The sequence below is a fragment of the Amia ocellicauda genome, chromosome 8 (assembly GCF_036373705.1).
Source record: "Amia ocellicauda isolate fAmiCal2 chromosome 8, fAmiCal2.hap1, whole genome shotgun sequence".
Taxonomy (NCBI): Eukaryota; Metazoa; Chordata; class Actinopteri; order Amiiformes; family Amiidae; genus Amia; species Amia ocellicauda.
Window position 1 is genome coordinate 42,394,915 of NC_089857.1, and position 17,617 is coordinate 42,412,531.

The 17,617-nt window shown below is 43.8% G+C and overlaps 1 protein-coding gene across 1 annotated transcript; it reads left to right on the top strand.

Moving 5' to 3' along the window:
* The first annotated feature begins 10,185 nt into the window (after positions 1-10,185).
* Positions 10,186-17,400, top strand: pofut3 (protein O-fucosyltransferase 3). The gene is made up of 4 exons (XM_066711493.1): positions 10,186-10,397; positions 11,862-12,141; positions 14,770-15,605; positions 16,251-17,400. Exons 1-4 carry the CDS (start codon positions 10,317-10,319, stop codon positions 16,473-16,475), a joined length of 1,422 nt encoding a protein of 473 aa, XP_066567590.1. The 5' UTR covers positions 10,186-10,316; the 3' UTR covers positions 16,476-17,400.
* The last annotated feature ends 217 nt before the right edge of the window (positions 17,401-17,617 follow it).

Sequence of the window (17,617 nt, forward strand, 5' to 3'; positions counted from 1 at the left end):
AGCGATTTGTGCTGAGCTCCTGAAAGGTTAAAAGGTAGAAACACTAGGTCAGGAGCCGTCGCAGGTAACTTTGTGCGACCTGAGAGACTGCTGGGTCGGCCTGCTGGACAGTGTCAGTGACCGCCAAGGCCTGTGTGTCCGATCTGAACCTCTAATTCTTGATAAGGTGACAGTCTAGATAATATTCTGTTGAATAAAGAGGGTTTCTTTGCCTGTATTTGTCCTGAGCTGATTGACTGAAACCCCACATTGGAAACTAATAATACAGAAAAATGATTGCATGTTTGACAATAACACTATAGTAACAGTAAACAATATATATAGAGATAATAACCTATTATTACAACTTATAGAGATCCGTGGCTTGTAAGAATCCCTTTTGTCGAGTGTGATCTCGGTCTCGGGTTGAGGTTCAGCACGGGGCTCAGATTAATTTCATTATCTCAACACGGGCCACAGCTGGGCTCTGAGACAAGGAGACCCTTTGAGCGTCGCACACAAACTGAGGTATAAAAGGGAAGAATAAGAATCGATTAACACTTGTCATTAAGACTGATGTGTTTTAAAAAGGATGCTAAATCATTTTTTAATTACATATATATAGCGATAGAATTGCATTTTATTTTGAAATAGTTTTTGTCTTCCACGTAGCTCTCTGTGTGAAGAGGCTGAATGTGACGGCAGCAGGGGGCGCTCTTCAGCCTGCTTATCTTAATGTAATGGGGAAAGTGGAGGATGAAAGCACACAAATATTGACAGCTACACACTCGCTTTTACAAGGCCTCTATAGACATATGTTCTTGCTGGCCCTCCTGGTTTCTTTGGCCTTTGAGCTCTTCGGGACTCTTGTTTGCCATAGAAAATTATGCTCAGAAGTATGGATCCAGGAGACAAAGGATTAGAGACTAATTTGTAGGAAGCTGTTGTATCCATGGCTCCTAATCAATGGAAACCCTGATAATAAATCACCGAGTAGGAGGAGAATCGGCCGGCTCTTCATTAACAGAGAGAAAATCACCGTACATTAGAGGAGCCCCACGGCCCCACAGCCTTTTGTCTCTCTGGGTTTCCTTTCTATCGCCCTTTGACACAAGTGTGCCTTCCTGACCATAGCACACACCATGTGTCACGATGGATTGATTCTCACCTTGATGAAGCTTGTTTCCACCAGCCATTATGGACTCTGTCTCATTATGGACCTGTGTAGCTGTTAGGGGGCCCAGGTGAAGAGGGCAACATCAGTCTGGTCGCTCCTAGGCCTCACTTAGTAATACCATCTCCCTTTTCTCTGCACAGCCAGCCAAGACTCGGGCTTCAACCTCCTCATTAGAAATGCACACCGTATGATGGAAATATTATTTTTTGGGGAGGATACAGGTGACAAAATGAATCGTATCTTTATTGAGAAGGACAGGAAGGGACACAGTGACCTGAGGAGAAACCCCTTGGCTCCCAGCCGACTAATCATCTCAAACTCACTGTCAGGCGCCAGGAAATTCAGCGCAGCTGCAGGTGAAATGGAACGAAACCCAAGCTTGTTTTAAAGCCTTAAAGAAACACGTTAGATACAATCTTCAAATCAGTTCGGTGCTATGATATATGACGCTGAAGTCAATTCGGAGGGTGTTTGATCACACACCCCGAATACAGTTCCTTGTAGAGCTGTTTGGAGAGGTTAATGGCACCTTGTTTTGCCCCTGGACCCCAATGTTGAGTCAGTTTGCTGATGTGAAGCCCCCGCCCGATCTGCTTCTGTATTACTGCTCTCCGCCAAAGCACCGACCCCTGCTGTGCTCACATCTGCATACATGCTCTTTTAGGGGACGATAGTTATACATTCTTCACCTTTTGGGTTTTTTAGTTCAAGTGTATTTTGAATATCAGGCTGTCGTCTGTCTCCAGTCTTCACGTAAGAAACGCTGATCTTCCTGCAGCTCAATATGCGTTTCTGATTATTCTGATACACATAAATACCCCAAAATAGTAAAGATCTACAGAGCAAAACAAGAAAAGCAATACAAGGAATGGTCTTCACAGGGAGGCTAGTTCCTCTGCCAATCCTCGCTCTAAACTGTGAAATATCATCTGGATGCCACCGAGTAAAAGCAGTTGAGTGAAGTGTTGAATCACTCCGCTGATAAGAGCAGATTTACTTACGAAACAGTCGGACTCTTACAGGCGGTTGTCTTCCTACATATATTACCCCTGGCAACCAAATTACCTTAGAATTAAATGAGTGACGCGCCGATAAAATAAAATAATAAAAAGATAAAGCAGATTTTTCTGTACATGTATTTTCTTTGGTCTCCTGTCAAGGTCTCGATATTATTCTGCGGCTGTGAGTCGTGAATAGCAGGAGAACATTTATTTTGTCATCGGGAGTCCTGGGGCAGTAGAACAGGACTACCGTCTCAACATTAAATTTCCTTTATTCCCACTATATTGGGTAAATTATATCTGTGTGGAAGGTATGCCCGCAATTATACAGGCAGAAAGAGATGTTTAGCTTCGTCTTTAGTGTGTGATTATTATTTTATAAGCGTGATCTTCCTGATATTCAGTTTCCCAGCTTGTAGTGTAGCTTGAGTGTCTCCTCTCCATCGATGGTGTAGGGATCGGGGGGTTGTGTCCCGTAACCTTTGACATATAGGGAAAGAGATTAAGCAGCACGCATTCAGATGTTTTTTTCAGTGAAAGGATATTGGACGGGTATGTGAAGTTCTCGTTAGCTTGATTAGAAAATGTAAAATCAAAGGGATACAGAAATCCTGTTAAAGATTTAGCACTGGCCTGCAATCACTGATAATTGGTTTAGACACGAGGCTCGGCCGCCAGCAGCAGAGATAAAGGTTATGGAGGGAGGGTTTGGGGGGCGTGTCAATCAATGCACACTTTTTGTTTTCCAGTCAGACAGCGGCACACAGGAGAGACTCCAGAAATTGTGCTTCCGAAGCCATCTCGGTTATGAAAACATCACGTCGAACTATATCTTGGTCTATGTAATCCAGTTAGCAGGTATCCAATCAAACTGAAGCAGAACAAGACCAACATCAACATGGGGGAAGAATTCAGCATCATTCAGCCGAGTTCAGATAATACACTGAAGAAGGAAAAGTCGGGGAAGGACCTGTGTCTTCAGAGGGAAGGAGCTTTAACGATTGCTGAATCACTTTAGTGTGTCGGCTGTGAAGGGAGCATCCGTCATCGGGTTTGTGGAGTGTGACTCACTTTCTCTCACACACAGGTTTCACACGAGAAAAATAATAATTTATATGTCCGGACACTCCTCTTATTCGCAGATTCCCCTGTGTAGCACGTGAGGCCAGACCAGGTTTCACACTGGCGTCAAACCCCCGTGGAAAACAACGATCCCTGTTTCACTCACATGCCACACCTGAGCTGGAACTGCTTTACTAAGACTGTGACTAGACATCCACACTACAGTCTTTGACACTATTAATTCGATTTGTTTTTAAGAGCTTGTGAAGTAAAGTAAAATAAGCAACCTATTCTCCACTCAAAAAGCACATCCTTTGTTGTCTCCTAGGTTTTGTGTGTCTAGTGTGCACGCATGTGTGTGTCCAAGAGCTCCCATGGATTTCCTGAAAGATAGACTCCTCCCACGAGCAGACCTTCCCACGAAAGGAAATGAGGCATCGTCGAGTGACAAACTACATTAAGCTTTATTGACTCAGGGCAATTTATTGTGAATGCTCGATCATTAAAATTGCAATACCAATTCAGCCGTATTAAATTATACTGAGAATAAGGCTTGAAGTACAACTGTAAGCTTAGGTGCCACTGTAATAGTCACAGAAGGAACGCCTACCGAACCAGGCAATAAATCACAGGGGTAATATTGCTTAAACGCTGTGCAGCTCTCAGCAATATTTGTTGGGGGATCTTAAGTTATAGTTCCTCAGAAACAGCCAAGCCTCGAAACATTTCTCGTGAACGGGCTGAGTCAGGTATTTTCAGCACATGCCAAAATCAGTGGTAAATGTCAGCTCACCTGGCTCTGATCCATTCAGTCACTTAGATTCACACTGTCCTGATTTGGGCGTTTTCTTCAGGGATGGTGTGAGTCAACCTGAGGCGCAGGTATTCAAGACGAGGGCTTGAAATGATCCAGAAGAATAAAAATATGCCTCATTTTGCGGTGGGGCGGGACATGGCACGGATGCCTTTGGATTCGGCGTCACTTCCTTTCCTCTGTTGCGGAGAGAGCTGGCACTGGGCTTTCTGTTGAGAGTAGGACAAAGGGAAAGCTCAGATAGATCAGCTGTAGGCATCTGTGGCCCTCATGACCCTGAACTCACTTTAATGACATTTTAATGGGCTACAAAACGTTGGCATCCCATTCAGCTGAAAAATGCACACGAAAAGGACCAGTCAAACCTGCTGTGGTATCTATGGCACCTTAACCCTCTACTGCACGAATCTCTCTCTTGATTTGCATGTTGAAATATATCATCTATAGACACGTTTGTTAGTTTGTCTTAAATATCAACAAGTTTTGCAGCAATAGTGCCAAACATTTCCATTTCCAAGAAAGTATGCCATGCAGTTAAATACATCTATTGTCTAATAAGCCTGATCTGAAATACAGATTTTGTTTTTCCGAACCGGCACACCGAAACATGGGTCAGATTCGATGAACCCACGGACACCTGCTGCCAACCCCTCACCGCATCTGGGCCTACATGCAGAACAAGCACGTCTCATGCCTCGTCACAGCCCCATCCCATTAGTGTAACCGTGAGTGCCATCGCACGCCGTCCCCGCCTCCGTCTCCTCTCGGGAGCCTGTCAGCGGGGCCGTCTGGTTTCCATGGCTCAGCTCTCTGAAGAGGGTGACTCATCGTTTCCTCGCCTGAACCCGCTCTCAGCTCAGTGGCCCCGCGGAGGTGCTCTCTCGGTGGGCCTGCCGGGGAGGGCGGCAAGGGGCAGTGCTGCTCCACGTGTGTGAGCGCTGGGGCCTTGGTGCACGTCTGTTCAGAGACATCTCCAAGCGTCGGGACGTTTTTGATCTGAGATGATTTAAAAAAGAAACAACAACCACCCGTGCACCAGTGGGCGTATGATCACTATTACCACCGTAATACTCCACCTGTGTAGAGCTATTTACATATTGTGTCATGCAAAATCATGTTTATCTCACTATCTACCACTCTACTGCTCTCTACCTATCTATACATCTATCTGTCTGTGTCTATCTATATCTCTTTATATATATATGCATGTCTGTCTATGTCTGTCTATATCTGTTTATATATCTATGCATCTATCTGCCTGTCCTTCTATCTATCTATTTATCTATGTATCTGTCTCTCTCTGTCTCTGTCTGTGTGTCTATCTGTCTGTCTGTGCAACTGTTGATGTATTGAATATATATGAAATACTGATACTCAAAAGATATTTATTCTCAGCAATAATTAAAACTTGGAGGACAGCAGGGTTTTTAAATGGATTTTTACCGATTTGTAATTCTAAGCAAACTTTTGAAATGTGCATGGAAGCAGTACTTTTATATTAGATTTGGAAAGCTAAAAATCAGTTTATTCATGAAGCCTGCCAGGACTCAATAACTCAAACTGTGCTTTTAGCGATTGGCAGGACAGAACAAACTTCTTGTTTTGGCAGTGGCTTTCAATCGTTTGTTCTTCTTTTTCAAGACTTTTTTTTCTTCCTCTTCTTAAGAAATGGGCTCAGATCCAGCAGAAACACTTAAGATGACTTCGAAGGAAAATAATTTATCTCCTGTTGATTCGCGTGCCTGGGGCTGTATTTGCTTCCTCCATTTGCACACCAGCTACTCTGTTGTACCGATTTAAAACTCGCTCAATAGAAAAGAAAATAATGATCTAAACCCACAAAACAAACAAGCAAAACACAATAAATAATCGTAATAAATAATGAATCTTCGGATTTCTGTATTTATTTTTTAATTCATTCCTTTTGTATCAGTTCAAATGATTTTCACAAGGGAGACAAATGCAGGCAGGTGCACTGGGTGAAATTAGGAGATACGAGATGGCATTATGAGTCATGAGCACTTTTGGGAGATTTAACTGGTTGAGAAAAGTTTGTTGTCCAAATTGAAACACCAGTAGCAAACAGACACCTGACTAAACAGGGCAAATAAGCTAATATTGAACAGGTATAATGCACGTTGACCTGGCATTGGTCTCTGAAAAATCGAACTAAAACATAATCTACTGCAACTGCTGCTATTTTAGCTGGAAATTACCTTAATTTCTATTTAAGTCTCATGGAATACCTACCATAGGTTGCTTACTCATAAAATGTCCTTGAATGACTTTGCAGGCTCGCAGGTCATGAAAGTTTGATTGACAGCTCGCTTGACAGGGTAAGGACACTTCATGGTGCATCTTAAGACAATAGCATCATAATGATTGCCTCTAAATGTTCAACAGCAAGCAGCTCTAATCACACTCTCGTTATTGGCCTTGTCAACAGATGTATAGTAACGGATCTCCCAGTGCGCCGCACGAAGAGGCACAACCAAATGAAGGTGAAGTCGGAGATCATTTGTGTGAATTTGGGAGAAACCGGGCCTGTTTAATCGGTGCAGAGTCCAGGGCGAGCGTCCGCAGTGCCTGGCGTGTTTGTTCTGGTTGTTTATCTGCGGAAGAACGGACGACACTCACACATCAGTCAAGCGGCTAGAGAGCAAAATCAGATAACAGATACTTCTCATCTCTTATTGTATTGCTCTCAGATTCACTAAAGAAAATGATTTGCGGCAAATGCCTCTATAATTGCATCCCGAGACAGTCCTGTTGATTGCCTTTCTTCTTCCGTTCATCCACAGCGTGATTCAATTCAGCCCTGTGCCCCGTCCAGCGGCCTTTAAGGTTAATGTGTACAATCCAGATTTTTGAAGAGACACTGTTCTTGGGGGCTCAATTAAATGTGAATCGTAAATAGAAGCACAGACCACAAAACTGTCTTTTCTTTCTGTCATCTTAAACTGTGTATTGGTGAATAAATCATCACTAACCACTCTCATAAATCATAAATCCATGTTCATAACTGTTTTGTTCTTTTTGAATCTCACAGCATCTCCTACTGAGCTGCACAATTTTATGTTTATTGTTGCTGCAGTTTAAAAAAAGCAGAGAATATCCTTTGAAATGATTCTCAGTAATAGTCTGGGTGAAACGCATTTACACTCTGATAAGAAAATAAATTGGATAATCCACTGAGGTTCCTTTTCAATGGTAAATATCATTTTCACAGGTGATGAGAGAAAGGGAAAGCATTTGATGCATGTCAGTAGTACAGAGCCATCAGTGTAATATAGACTGGGTCTGCTGCACCTCGGTTTAGTATTCAAAACTGTCTGGAGTGATGCTGGAAAGAGGAGGTCTAGACACTTAGAGCTGAAATGACACCAGACACGCAGATCTTGTTATCAGGGTTAAAAGTCTTAGATGGACAGTTTAGAATATGTTATGCATTAACTGATTTATTTATTTGGCTGAGGCTGTTTCTTAATTAAAAAACTGGCCTGCATTATAATCGTAAAAGGAACAGATTAGTGGTATATTCTGCAGAAATTAAGTAGAGTAGAATATTTTAATGTCAATGTCAATAAGATGCTGAATTACACAACTAAGGAGCACATGTGCGCCGATAAGAGCTCATCAACAGGGGCCCGTGTTGTGATCGTCTGCGGAGGAGAGAGACAGCAGTAAATGGCTCAGCAGCTTCACGTTGGGTAATGGAAAGCTGGTCTCATCATCCAGCGTGCTTCAACAGGTTTTATCCACAGGATTATGTCAATAATATAACATCAACACCCTTCCCCCTTGTCCTACTTGAAGAAATGTTCATCTGTGACACCCTGACGGGGGCTGCATGGGATTCAATGAAAATGCTAATAAGCCTTCTACACAAATAGGACTTTTTTTAAGTGTTTAGACACTCAGTAGCACATACGCATCCCTGTGCCGTCCAGGTAGACTGTCTTGTGCCAAGGTGAGCAATTAATCACCATCGTATTTTCTTAATGATTCGCTGTCGTTGTTGACAAACTACTCATTGGATCTAATTACCAATAGTTACACACTTTGAAGGACGAGGTTTAAACAACGGATTTGCCTCCTGCACCGTTCTTCTCATTTCTCCACACAGTCTGTGCTTATCCTGGTTTTCAATTGCGTTACGGATGCAGAGGATTCCCACAGAGCGGTGGAGTGAGTTCAGTTTGGTGTGTGTGGAGCCAGAGCATGTATCTGGACATGATAAAGGTTCAAAAGGAGCTGTTCGCAGACTACAGCGGACTGAGGGAGAGACGAGAAACAGTGGACATTGTTTCTTTCAAGTAATTTTCTTAAAAACGGAAAGTCGGACTGAAGGTCACGAAGACTATAAAAGAGATTCACCTCTCTCAGTGGCTGCGAGTCTGCGGACTGCAAAGTACCTGCAGCACTTGTCCTGTCTCCTGGATATCGATTAAGGTTTCTGATATTTATGTGCTATAAAGCTGTTTGTCAAATTTAGTGCCAGATGAAATACAACAGGGCCTTTGTACCTGTAGTAATTACAGTCAAAACAAAAGAAAAAACATTTTTAAATGACAAAATTTACATTTGATTCTTATTCTTTTCAAAACAGAGCAAGAGCCTCTACTTACATGATGAAATTCAGGAAAACAATCACTGCTGTTTCCCAGTCCTCATCGGTTTCTTTATTTATTTATTTATTTATTTTTATTTTAAGGGATGTACATTATCTTTAAAATGCCAGGTGACGTTTCAGTTTCAAAGTATCTAAACATGTTCAGTGCGCAGATTCTGTGATTTAAATACCACTTTAAATTAGATAAATTGCTCTTATTGGGAGACGTTTTACATTTCAAGGAGCATGTTATTTCCCCCCTCTGAGTTTACGGCATGCTGCATTAAACTAAATTAAACAAATTCCCTATATATTTAAGCTATCTAATCTATCTCACTTTACTTAATTTCTCATTGAATGAACACACAATGAAAAAACTGCATCGATTCACTGTAAGCAATCTTTTACACCAAGTATTGATTAGCACAGACACAGTCAACACATTCTATATATATATATATATATATATATTATAAAAGGTCGGGTTAAGCTAATATTGTCCTGCAATCCCTTCACATCAAAACGCCATTCCCTGTGTCAGGCACATTATATAGCAATGCTTCTTTGCTGTTTTTGTCTTATGTTCCATTCAAATTTTCTTTCACTGTTTATGCCATACCCTGTATTCCTGTTAAATTGTTTTACATTTCTCTGTGTATAAATACACACTTTTTTTGTCCCCTTTTGTATTCGTTTAGCGTTTTACAGTCTGTAACCATTTTATTTCAGACACACAAGCTCTAGCCCAGAGAGCTTCTTGCTGTCTCTAGCCAAAATATATGATTGTGGATGAATAACCCACTCTGGGCACACAATTGTATTACAAGGTACCTTAATTATTACTGCTTTCCATTTCATGTGCTCAGCAATGATTCCAGTAAAAGGCCGCCTCATGTCAAGGCCCTGCATTGAAGGGAAGCTGAAGGCAAGGCTTTTATGAATTGCATTTTTTAGCAGCGGTGAGCCGGAGCACTGTGAATAATTTGTGTTCAAAAGGTCAGTGAAAGCCAGAAGAGAGGTAAATGCTGAAAATTAAAATCAATGTGTTGTCCTTCACGGGTCTATACTTTACTTGGTGCCTCAGCCCATTTAACACACTGATTAGACGTCCTGCAGAAATGGGTGTAAGCTGATAAAACAGCAACAACACAACTAAGCAGTTGTTTGAATGCTGGTTTGAGTTAAGACAGATGCTGACACCAGTGCAAATGAAAAGCATGGCCTTACAGGGTTGTGTTGGGTTACTTTCTCTAATTGAAGAAATGTACGTTAAAGAAAGAACAGGCTTGTTATATTTCATGGTGGTCGTTTTGGTGTTTTCTATGTGTGGCAACTTTAGCAATCAAACGTATTACTATGATACACTATCTTGAAAGCAGGGAACATTGCATTAACTACCCCAGCTCGGAGCACTGGGCTCCTTCCAGGGCAGGGCGGTCATGTGACCAGAAGCCCCGGCAGCCCGCAGCAGCATCCGCTCTGTGATTGATGCCCGGCCGGGACAATGGGAACCGGCCTCGACTGTGACGTTTTGGGGAAAGAAGGTCCTCCGGGCGGGACTGCGTGGAGAGGGTCGTCCGACTCCATCAGAGGCGACGCAGGATGAAGCGCTACAATGTTAATAGAGGGCAATAATGGCGGCGCGGACCTGAAGGAGGACAGCGCGCAGTGATGGCCAGACTCACCGTGAAGAAACTTCTGCTCTTCTGCCTTTGCTTTTCAGCTTTCTTTTTTCTTCTCCTTACACTCCAGGTACAACCAAAAAGTGCAGTGATGCTGATTAGACCATTAAAGCACATTCAATCGCTGCATTGCATTGATTTCTGTGCAGAAAGTGCTTTGACTAACTTGAAGCAGCACATGCATGCGGTCAGTCTGTGAATCTGTGTCCCTAACAACCCTTTCCGTGCCGAGAGCCAAGTCTGATCCTCGTCCACACATGCATCTCTTTAGGTTTAGTTTCTTGAATACAATATGTGAGTTTACTTTTTAAATGCACACGCAAATATATGAGTAATGAAGTCACCATCATAAAGCCGGAGAGGGACAATGTGGTCATTGGGTGTATTAGAATATTATGGACTGCTTTTGTGTGTACATATTTTTGAATGCAATGTTTGCTCGTTTACATCCCCCCGTAAACAAACAAACCCAACAAGGCCAGTTTGAAGTGAAAGTGAACTTTATTTTGAAGTGACTGACAATCCACGGCAACTCTGGGCCAGAGGTGACAGACAGCAGTAGATTTCCACTGCCATCCCTCTCTGTTCACAGGCCTGACACTGTGCTGTAGGATCTCTCTCTCTCTCTCTCTCTCTCTCTCTCTCTCTCTCCTCTGTGTCCCTAGAGTGCCTGTGCAATCAGTCTCCAATCCTGCTGCTGCTGCTGCTCCTCCTCCTTTCATTGTCTGATGAAAAACTGCTCCTCCTTTTCACCTGATATTTCCTCTTCTTTCCTACCATCCCCTTTCCTCACAACTGCCCTAGGGTTAGTACCTGTGAATGCACTCCCTCTTGCTCTACTAATTTATTAGAACAGTGGTTTTCAAACCGCTCCTGGAGTACCCCCTGTCTTGCTGGTTTTTGTTCCAACCGAGCTCTAAATTGCTTAATTGAACCTTAATTGAAGCAACAAAGCAATATAACATTCAATTAAGTAATTAAGATCTAGGTTGGAACAAAAGGACCAGTTTGAAAACCCCTGAATTAGAAGATGGTTTTATTAATGTCTTCTTCTGCCGGGCACCGAGATGCAGTTCTAGTAACGCTGCAATGAAGTTGCCTTGTCGTGTTGCACATACGGCAAGGAACTAAGTTTGATAAAGTGTGTGCGGGTATTTCTCGTTAGTGTGAGAGAGGCATTATGTCGACTCATTTCTTCAAAGGGTTAAATTGTATATCCATACAAACGGGTTCATAGTTCATAGTCTCAGAGATTCCTGTTATTGTTGTTCCTCTACAAATGATAGATTAGAATTCCTCTAGTGTGGAAGACAGACACCCAGACCCAGAACTAACTGGGAAACAACTTTCTAGACAGACTTAAAACCAATTAAAGCAAGACTAGGCTATCAACTGTTTTTATCCTTTGTCATCATTTTAAATTATATATAAAAAAATCCCAAACCTTGTTTATATCTCTCTCAGAATATCAGATTCTTTACCTGTGTGTCCGTTACCTGATGCAAAGTGCTTCTCCGCCTGTCTCCCCTCTCAGGTGGTGGTGGAGCTGGGCCAGTCTGAGAGGAAGGGCCAGAGACCCCGTGTGAAAGGACACAGGGGACCGGACGTCCAGCAGCAGGCCCTTCAGGAGAATCCCCTCCGGACCGCCGGGAAAGAACTGTCCTCCTCGGCCCACCAGCCTCCCGTTATTGTCTGGTGGTCCCCCCTTACTGGGGAGATGGGCCGACTGGGAGAGTGTGGAGCAAACCAGTGCTTCTTCACCATCAATAAGACCTACCATCACCATCCCAGCACAGAGGCCTTCCTGTTTTATGGTGAGTAACATCAAATCTCAACTGATGCGATTTTGTTCCTTAGTTATTTTCTTTTTTGTGTGAATGCATGTTATTTCTGTCGATTCAGAGATCGGTATTTATTTTCAGGAGTTCTTTGGTTCATCATTGTATAAACCTTCAAAGAATAAATACACATTTCTTAATCACATTATGCTCTAATGAAGACAGCACATAGAATATCGTTTAAATTCGTAACGTAGCCTTGGAACAGTTTTATGTGCGTTTTAATTATCCGTGTCTCGTTAAGAAAGGAGCCCTGCTCTCCGACTGGATCCTTTTGATTTTGCTGTCACAGATCAGGGAGAGGAGTGCTCTGATGCTCCTCGGTGCGGTGCTGTGTGGGAACGGAGGGAAGGAAACCCAATGCAGCGGCTGTCTGGTTAACGAGGAGATTCAATAATCTCTTCACGCACGCAGACTCCGGCGGAGGGGGATTGCCGGGAGATAGGAGGCGCTTCCTTCACTTTCAGGTTGTGTGCCGGTGTGCTGCTACAGAACGTTACAAAAGATCACTTCAGGTTACAGGGGGGAATGAAATTAAAGATATGTTGCATCTTCCGAGACTGACTTAATGTCTTTCTGTAATGTGGAAACTTATCTGTGGATGCCTGGAAAAAAGAGAAAATAAATGAAGGGAACTGCATGAGGGGTGATTCAGGTCAAGACACAGCAATGATCATATTACTAATGATGAGCGCGATGGCAGTGGATCATTTATGTGACGTCGGCCAGTTTAAATGCAATTCTCTGCTGGGGTGACAGAACTTCACAACAGGAGGAACAGCAGCCAACCTTTGGCAAATGTTTTTAATTGTACAAATTCACAGCTCTCAGCAAATCAAGGATATTGTTCATGTATGTGTAATGTAGACGCACAAGAAAAGGTGGTCTCGTAGACTGTTTTTCAGGACCATCGCAGTCATTCTGAGCTTCAAGTACAACCTCCAGTTATCACTAGGCGTTGCAGAAGACCTCCTTTCCTGCTCGCAATATCCTCCGAGCAACCAAATAGGCCTGGCAGGTCCATTAGCCACCGTCCTAGTTCTGAGTCTGCATTGCACTGCACAGACTGAGCACAAGAGGGCGCTCCCAGCCTGTCTCCTCAGCCTTTCGTATGAGCGGTGCGGAATCGGGCACGTCCAGAGACGAGGGCTCCACGTTTCAGCGGATATCACAGGAGGTTCTCAATGAGGATGCGTGTCTGACTGCTTGATCTTGTTCTCAAACACAATTTACTGGAGAGAATTCTGTATTTCTCCCCCTCTGTATCTGGACTGACTTCGAACCTCTGTGACTGTAGTTTGAATCATTTTACCAGTGTCCTGAATTATTCAAAGCCTTGGATTTTGTCGGTCACACCAGCCTGTGTTTTACAATTGCTTCAATAGTGTACCGGCTACACGGAATAACACACTAGCACTGAAATGTCTCGTCTGATTCCAGCTGCTCCCGCTGGGCTCTCAGAAACACCTTCAGTTTGTCCTTTTACTCTTTATATTAATGCAGCTGTGACATAAAACTACACTGAATGAACATGAGCGAATATTACTTAGCAGTGGAAAAATAAATAGCTATACAATAGGACTTTCCCTTTACGACACAGGAGTCCGAAAGTATTAATACATGAATTGATTCAGTGATTGATTTAATTATCATTGTCATAAAGATCATTTGTCCCTGGTGTTTAGCATTGCTGATTGACAGATAGCTACACAGTCTGCAGGACTGCTGCAGACCAGACTAGGGTTGCCTTAAAAGCTGTAGAGGACATAGTTTACACAGGGCAATGAGTCTGATCAGATAAACCACTTAAACCTACATCTTTTGTGCGGGAACTTTTAGAGGTCATGCTCTCAGGCCATTTGCCAATTAAAATGACCCATCCTCTTCAAAATGGGAAGGAGCAAATGCACTCCATCACCTTAATGAGCAGATATTTGGTAACATTAAAAGAACCTTTTCGTTTTTTTTGCAGGGGGCTTTATTGTGAAAGAACACACAATAAAATGCTCTTGATTTGTTAGTTTTTATCCTGATAGGATTATGAAATCGCACTGCCGGCCAGCGATCGCAGTTCTGATGGTCATATTATTGTCATGTGCCAGATTCAGGTCAGGTCTGCTGGTTGAAGTGAGAGATTTCCTTACAAATGCCAACAACAACAGAAACCCGTAACAGTGTGAATATGGATAATAACCACACCTCTCTCTTAAGGAGATTTGGAAGATGATTCATTCCTGAATATTTTCAAAGTTGTCTCTCCTTTGAGGACTCCAGACACTACAAATCACTGTAAAACATTTCGAGACGGTTCACAGTTCTCATCAGCGTGAAAGGCGCGGATAGTTTACGAACTGTAATCCTATAAAAACTGCGAAACCCCAGCAGGCTCCCATAGGGCTCTTACTGACGTATAAACAGGGGTCTGAAATGGGAGTTAGTTTTGACGTTGGGCGTCTGGATTCCTAGAAAAGAGAGCACAACCTGCTGTCAGAAAACATGGAGGAGATATTTATAAACAAACAAAACGGCCTACAAAGTAATTCAAGTCGGCCAGTAAACAACGATAGTCATCTGTGTTTTGCGTTTCTATTTCCATGTCATCAGGCACCGACTTCAACATAGAGAGCCTCCCCCTCCCGCGCAAACCGCACCACCACTGGGCCCTGTTCCATGAAGAGTCTCCCAAGAACAACTACAAGCTCTTCCACGAGGCCACCATCACCCTGTTCAACCACACGGCCACCTTCAGCCGCCACTCCCACCTGCCCCTCACCACGCAGTACCTGCCGGACCTGGACGCCCTGACCTCCCGGGACTTTGTGGTCCCCCTGTCCCAGAAGAACAGCCTGAGGGCCACGCTGGCCCCCGTGGTGTACGTGCAGTCGGACTGCGACCCGCCCTCGGACAGGGACAGCTACGTGCGGGAGCTGATGAGGCACATTGCGGTGGACTCGTACGGGGAGTGTCTGCACAACCGTGACCTGCCCGCCCACCTCAAGGACCCCACCAGCATGGAGGAGCACGGCTTCTACCGCATCCTGGCCCGGTACAAGTTCATCCTGGCCTTCGAGAACGCGGTGTGCGAGGATTACATCACGGAGAAGCTGTGGCGGCCGCTGAAGCTGGGCGTGGTGCCGGTGTACTACGGCTCGCCCACGGTGGGCCGGTGGCTGCCCAGTGACCGGAGCGCCATCGTGGTGAACCCGGACGAGCCGCCGGTGAAACTGGCGAGGTACCTGAAGCGCCTCGACCAGAACGACCGGGAGTACGAAGCCTACCTGGAGTGGAAACGGCGGGGGGTCATCTCCAACCAGAAGCTGGTGACCGAGATGAGGGAGCGCCCCTGGGGGGTGCAGGACGTCTCCCAGGACAATTACATCGACGCCTTTGAGTGCATGGTGTGCAACCGGGTTTGGGAGAACATCGAGAGGCGGAGACAGGTGGGTCCGAGGAGGGGGTGCATTGAATCTTCATACGTGTAAGGAAAAAGAGATCACGTGCTCTAAGAAAGGATTTCTGAGTTTCACTGACTGGGGACATAAGAGTTTAAATGCGTTTTCTTGTAGCATCAAGAGGTGATATATTATTAGTTCCAATAATCATCCACATTCAGTAAACTCTCTCTCTTTTGTACTTCTTTTTTGGCGAACATTATGACAAACTAGTATTATTTTAATTGACTGATAAAAAATATATCCTAGCAAGTAAAATATGAAAACAAAATGAAATTACAAGTATGAAAAATGCAGAAAACACAGACAATACTAATTCCAAATGTGTGAATGTATCACAAATATCCGTTTTAGAAAACGCAGGTGGGGTTTAGATTGTTTGTTTTTTTGAGAACTAATTTCAAACTGGCCTAAACGCTGTCTGTGTCTCTAACAAACCCTGATCCCAACCAGCTCAAGCTCTTCTGGTTGATTGTTCTCGCCGGGGGCTGCGTTCGTGATCCGGGCCTCCCTGACTAATGCCACTCGTCTCCGGCTCTTTCAAAAGATGTGTTATGGGTGAGCGAGGGCCTATTCGTTTCTGAGGCGCAGTGCTGAAGTGTATTTGCTCTCATCCCTCCTCTGTGTGCTCAGGGTCGGGCCCCCAGGAGGTGGAAGGCCGAGGCGGATCACCTGAGCTGCCCTGGCCCCAGGACCTTCAGCGTCTCGGCAGGACCCACCAGGCTCAGCTCTCTCAGGGCCATCTGGAAGCCCAGCTTCGAGCAGTCGAAGAAGGAGGCGCGGGCGCTGAGGCGGCTGGTAGAGAGGAATCGCAACTTCACTGTGGAGGAATTTTGGAGAGTGGTATTTAATGAGTAAAGCCCCCCTGACAGACTACTGCCCTCCTCCCGACAGACGCCTGCTTGAGAAACTCATTTCTTTAGCTGCCAGAATAAGGTGTGTGTGTATATGTGTCTGCAGAGATGTTTGTTCTGTGCTCTATGAACCACAAGGACAGTTTACAATTATTTTGATCTTTTAAAAGACCCAGTCGAGTCAGTGCAGTTGTGAATGTGCGGTGACAGAGAGGCGATGTGCCCTGAATGAACGCTCGTGTGATCGGCAGAGCTGCACTCATTTTTAAATAACATAGCAGTGTTCTGGATGCACAGTAATAGTAATAATAATGTAATATTTGACAGCTAGGCCTGCTGTTACGAGGCCTTCGTGTGCACAGCTGCCTGAACGCGAGTAACAATCAGCCGCGTCGCCCGTCACGCTCGTATTACGGGGCCTTGTGTGCCGAGCTGAGTCGTGGGAGAAAAGCAAACATGTGAGCGAATGCGTTTGGACACGCTTGTCATACCCGTGAAGAGGTTTGTGTGTGTGCACATGTTAACAGAGGGACAGTATCGTTCTGTAGGACCACTTTGTTGCAGGATCCTGTTATTTTGTTTTTCACAGATATCATGAATTTTGGAAACTGAACAGCGCTGTCATCGCCCGCAGGCTAGGCGATGGTCGTTGTTGTTATGAGGAAAGAAAAGGAAATGCCAGTGTGAGGGAAATTTCCTGTTAAGGAATTATTTTAATTTTTTTAATTAAAAGTTTACCGATCTGTTAACGCTGTTACACAATGTTTGAATACAGTAACATTGAAATGTAGCATACATTTAGGGCAATTGTGAAGTTTGTTTTTCAATGTATATTTTCTATACTTTTCTATAATATAACAGCATAATGTTTGATCATTCATGTTTTTATAGGTTATTACATGTTTTCTAATAAAGGGTTTAATACTGTATTGTATACTGTAAACAACAACTTGCAAGTCATTTTTGACCCTTGAATTGAAGTGTATTGAAGTGTAACCTGCAGGTATTGCAACGATGGAATACAATTACTTTGGTTATCACATTATCACTACTGCACATCCACAGACTACTGTATTGACTTACAAGCAGACTGTTTTATGAAACGTAACCCTCTTGTAAAGTTATTAGTAGCACAAAGAAATACAG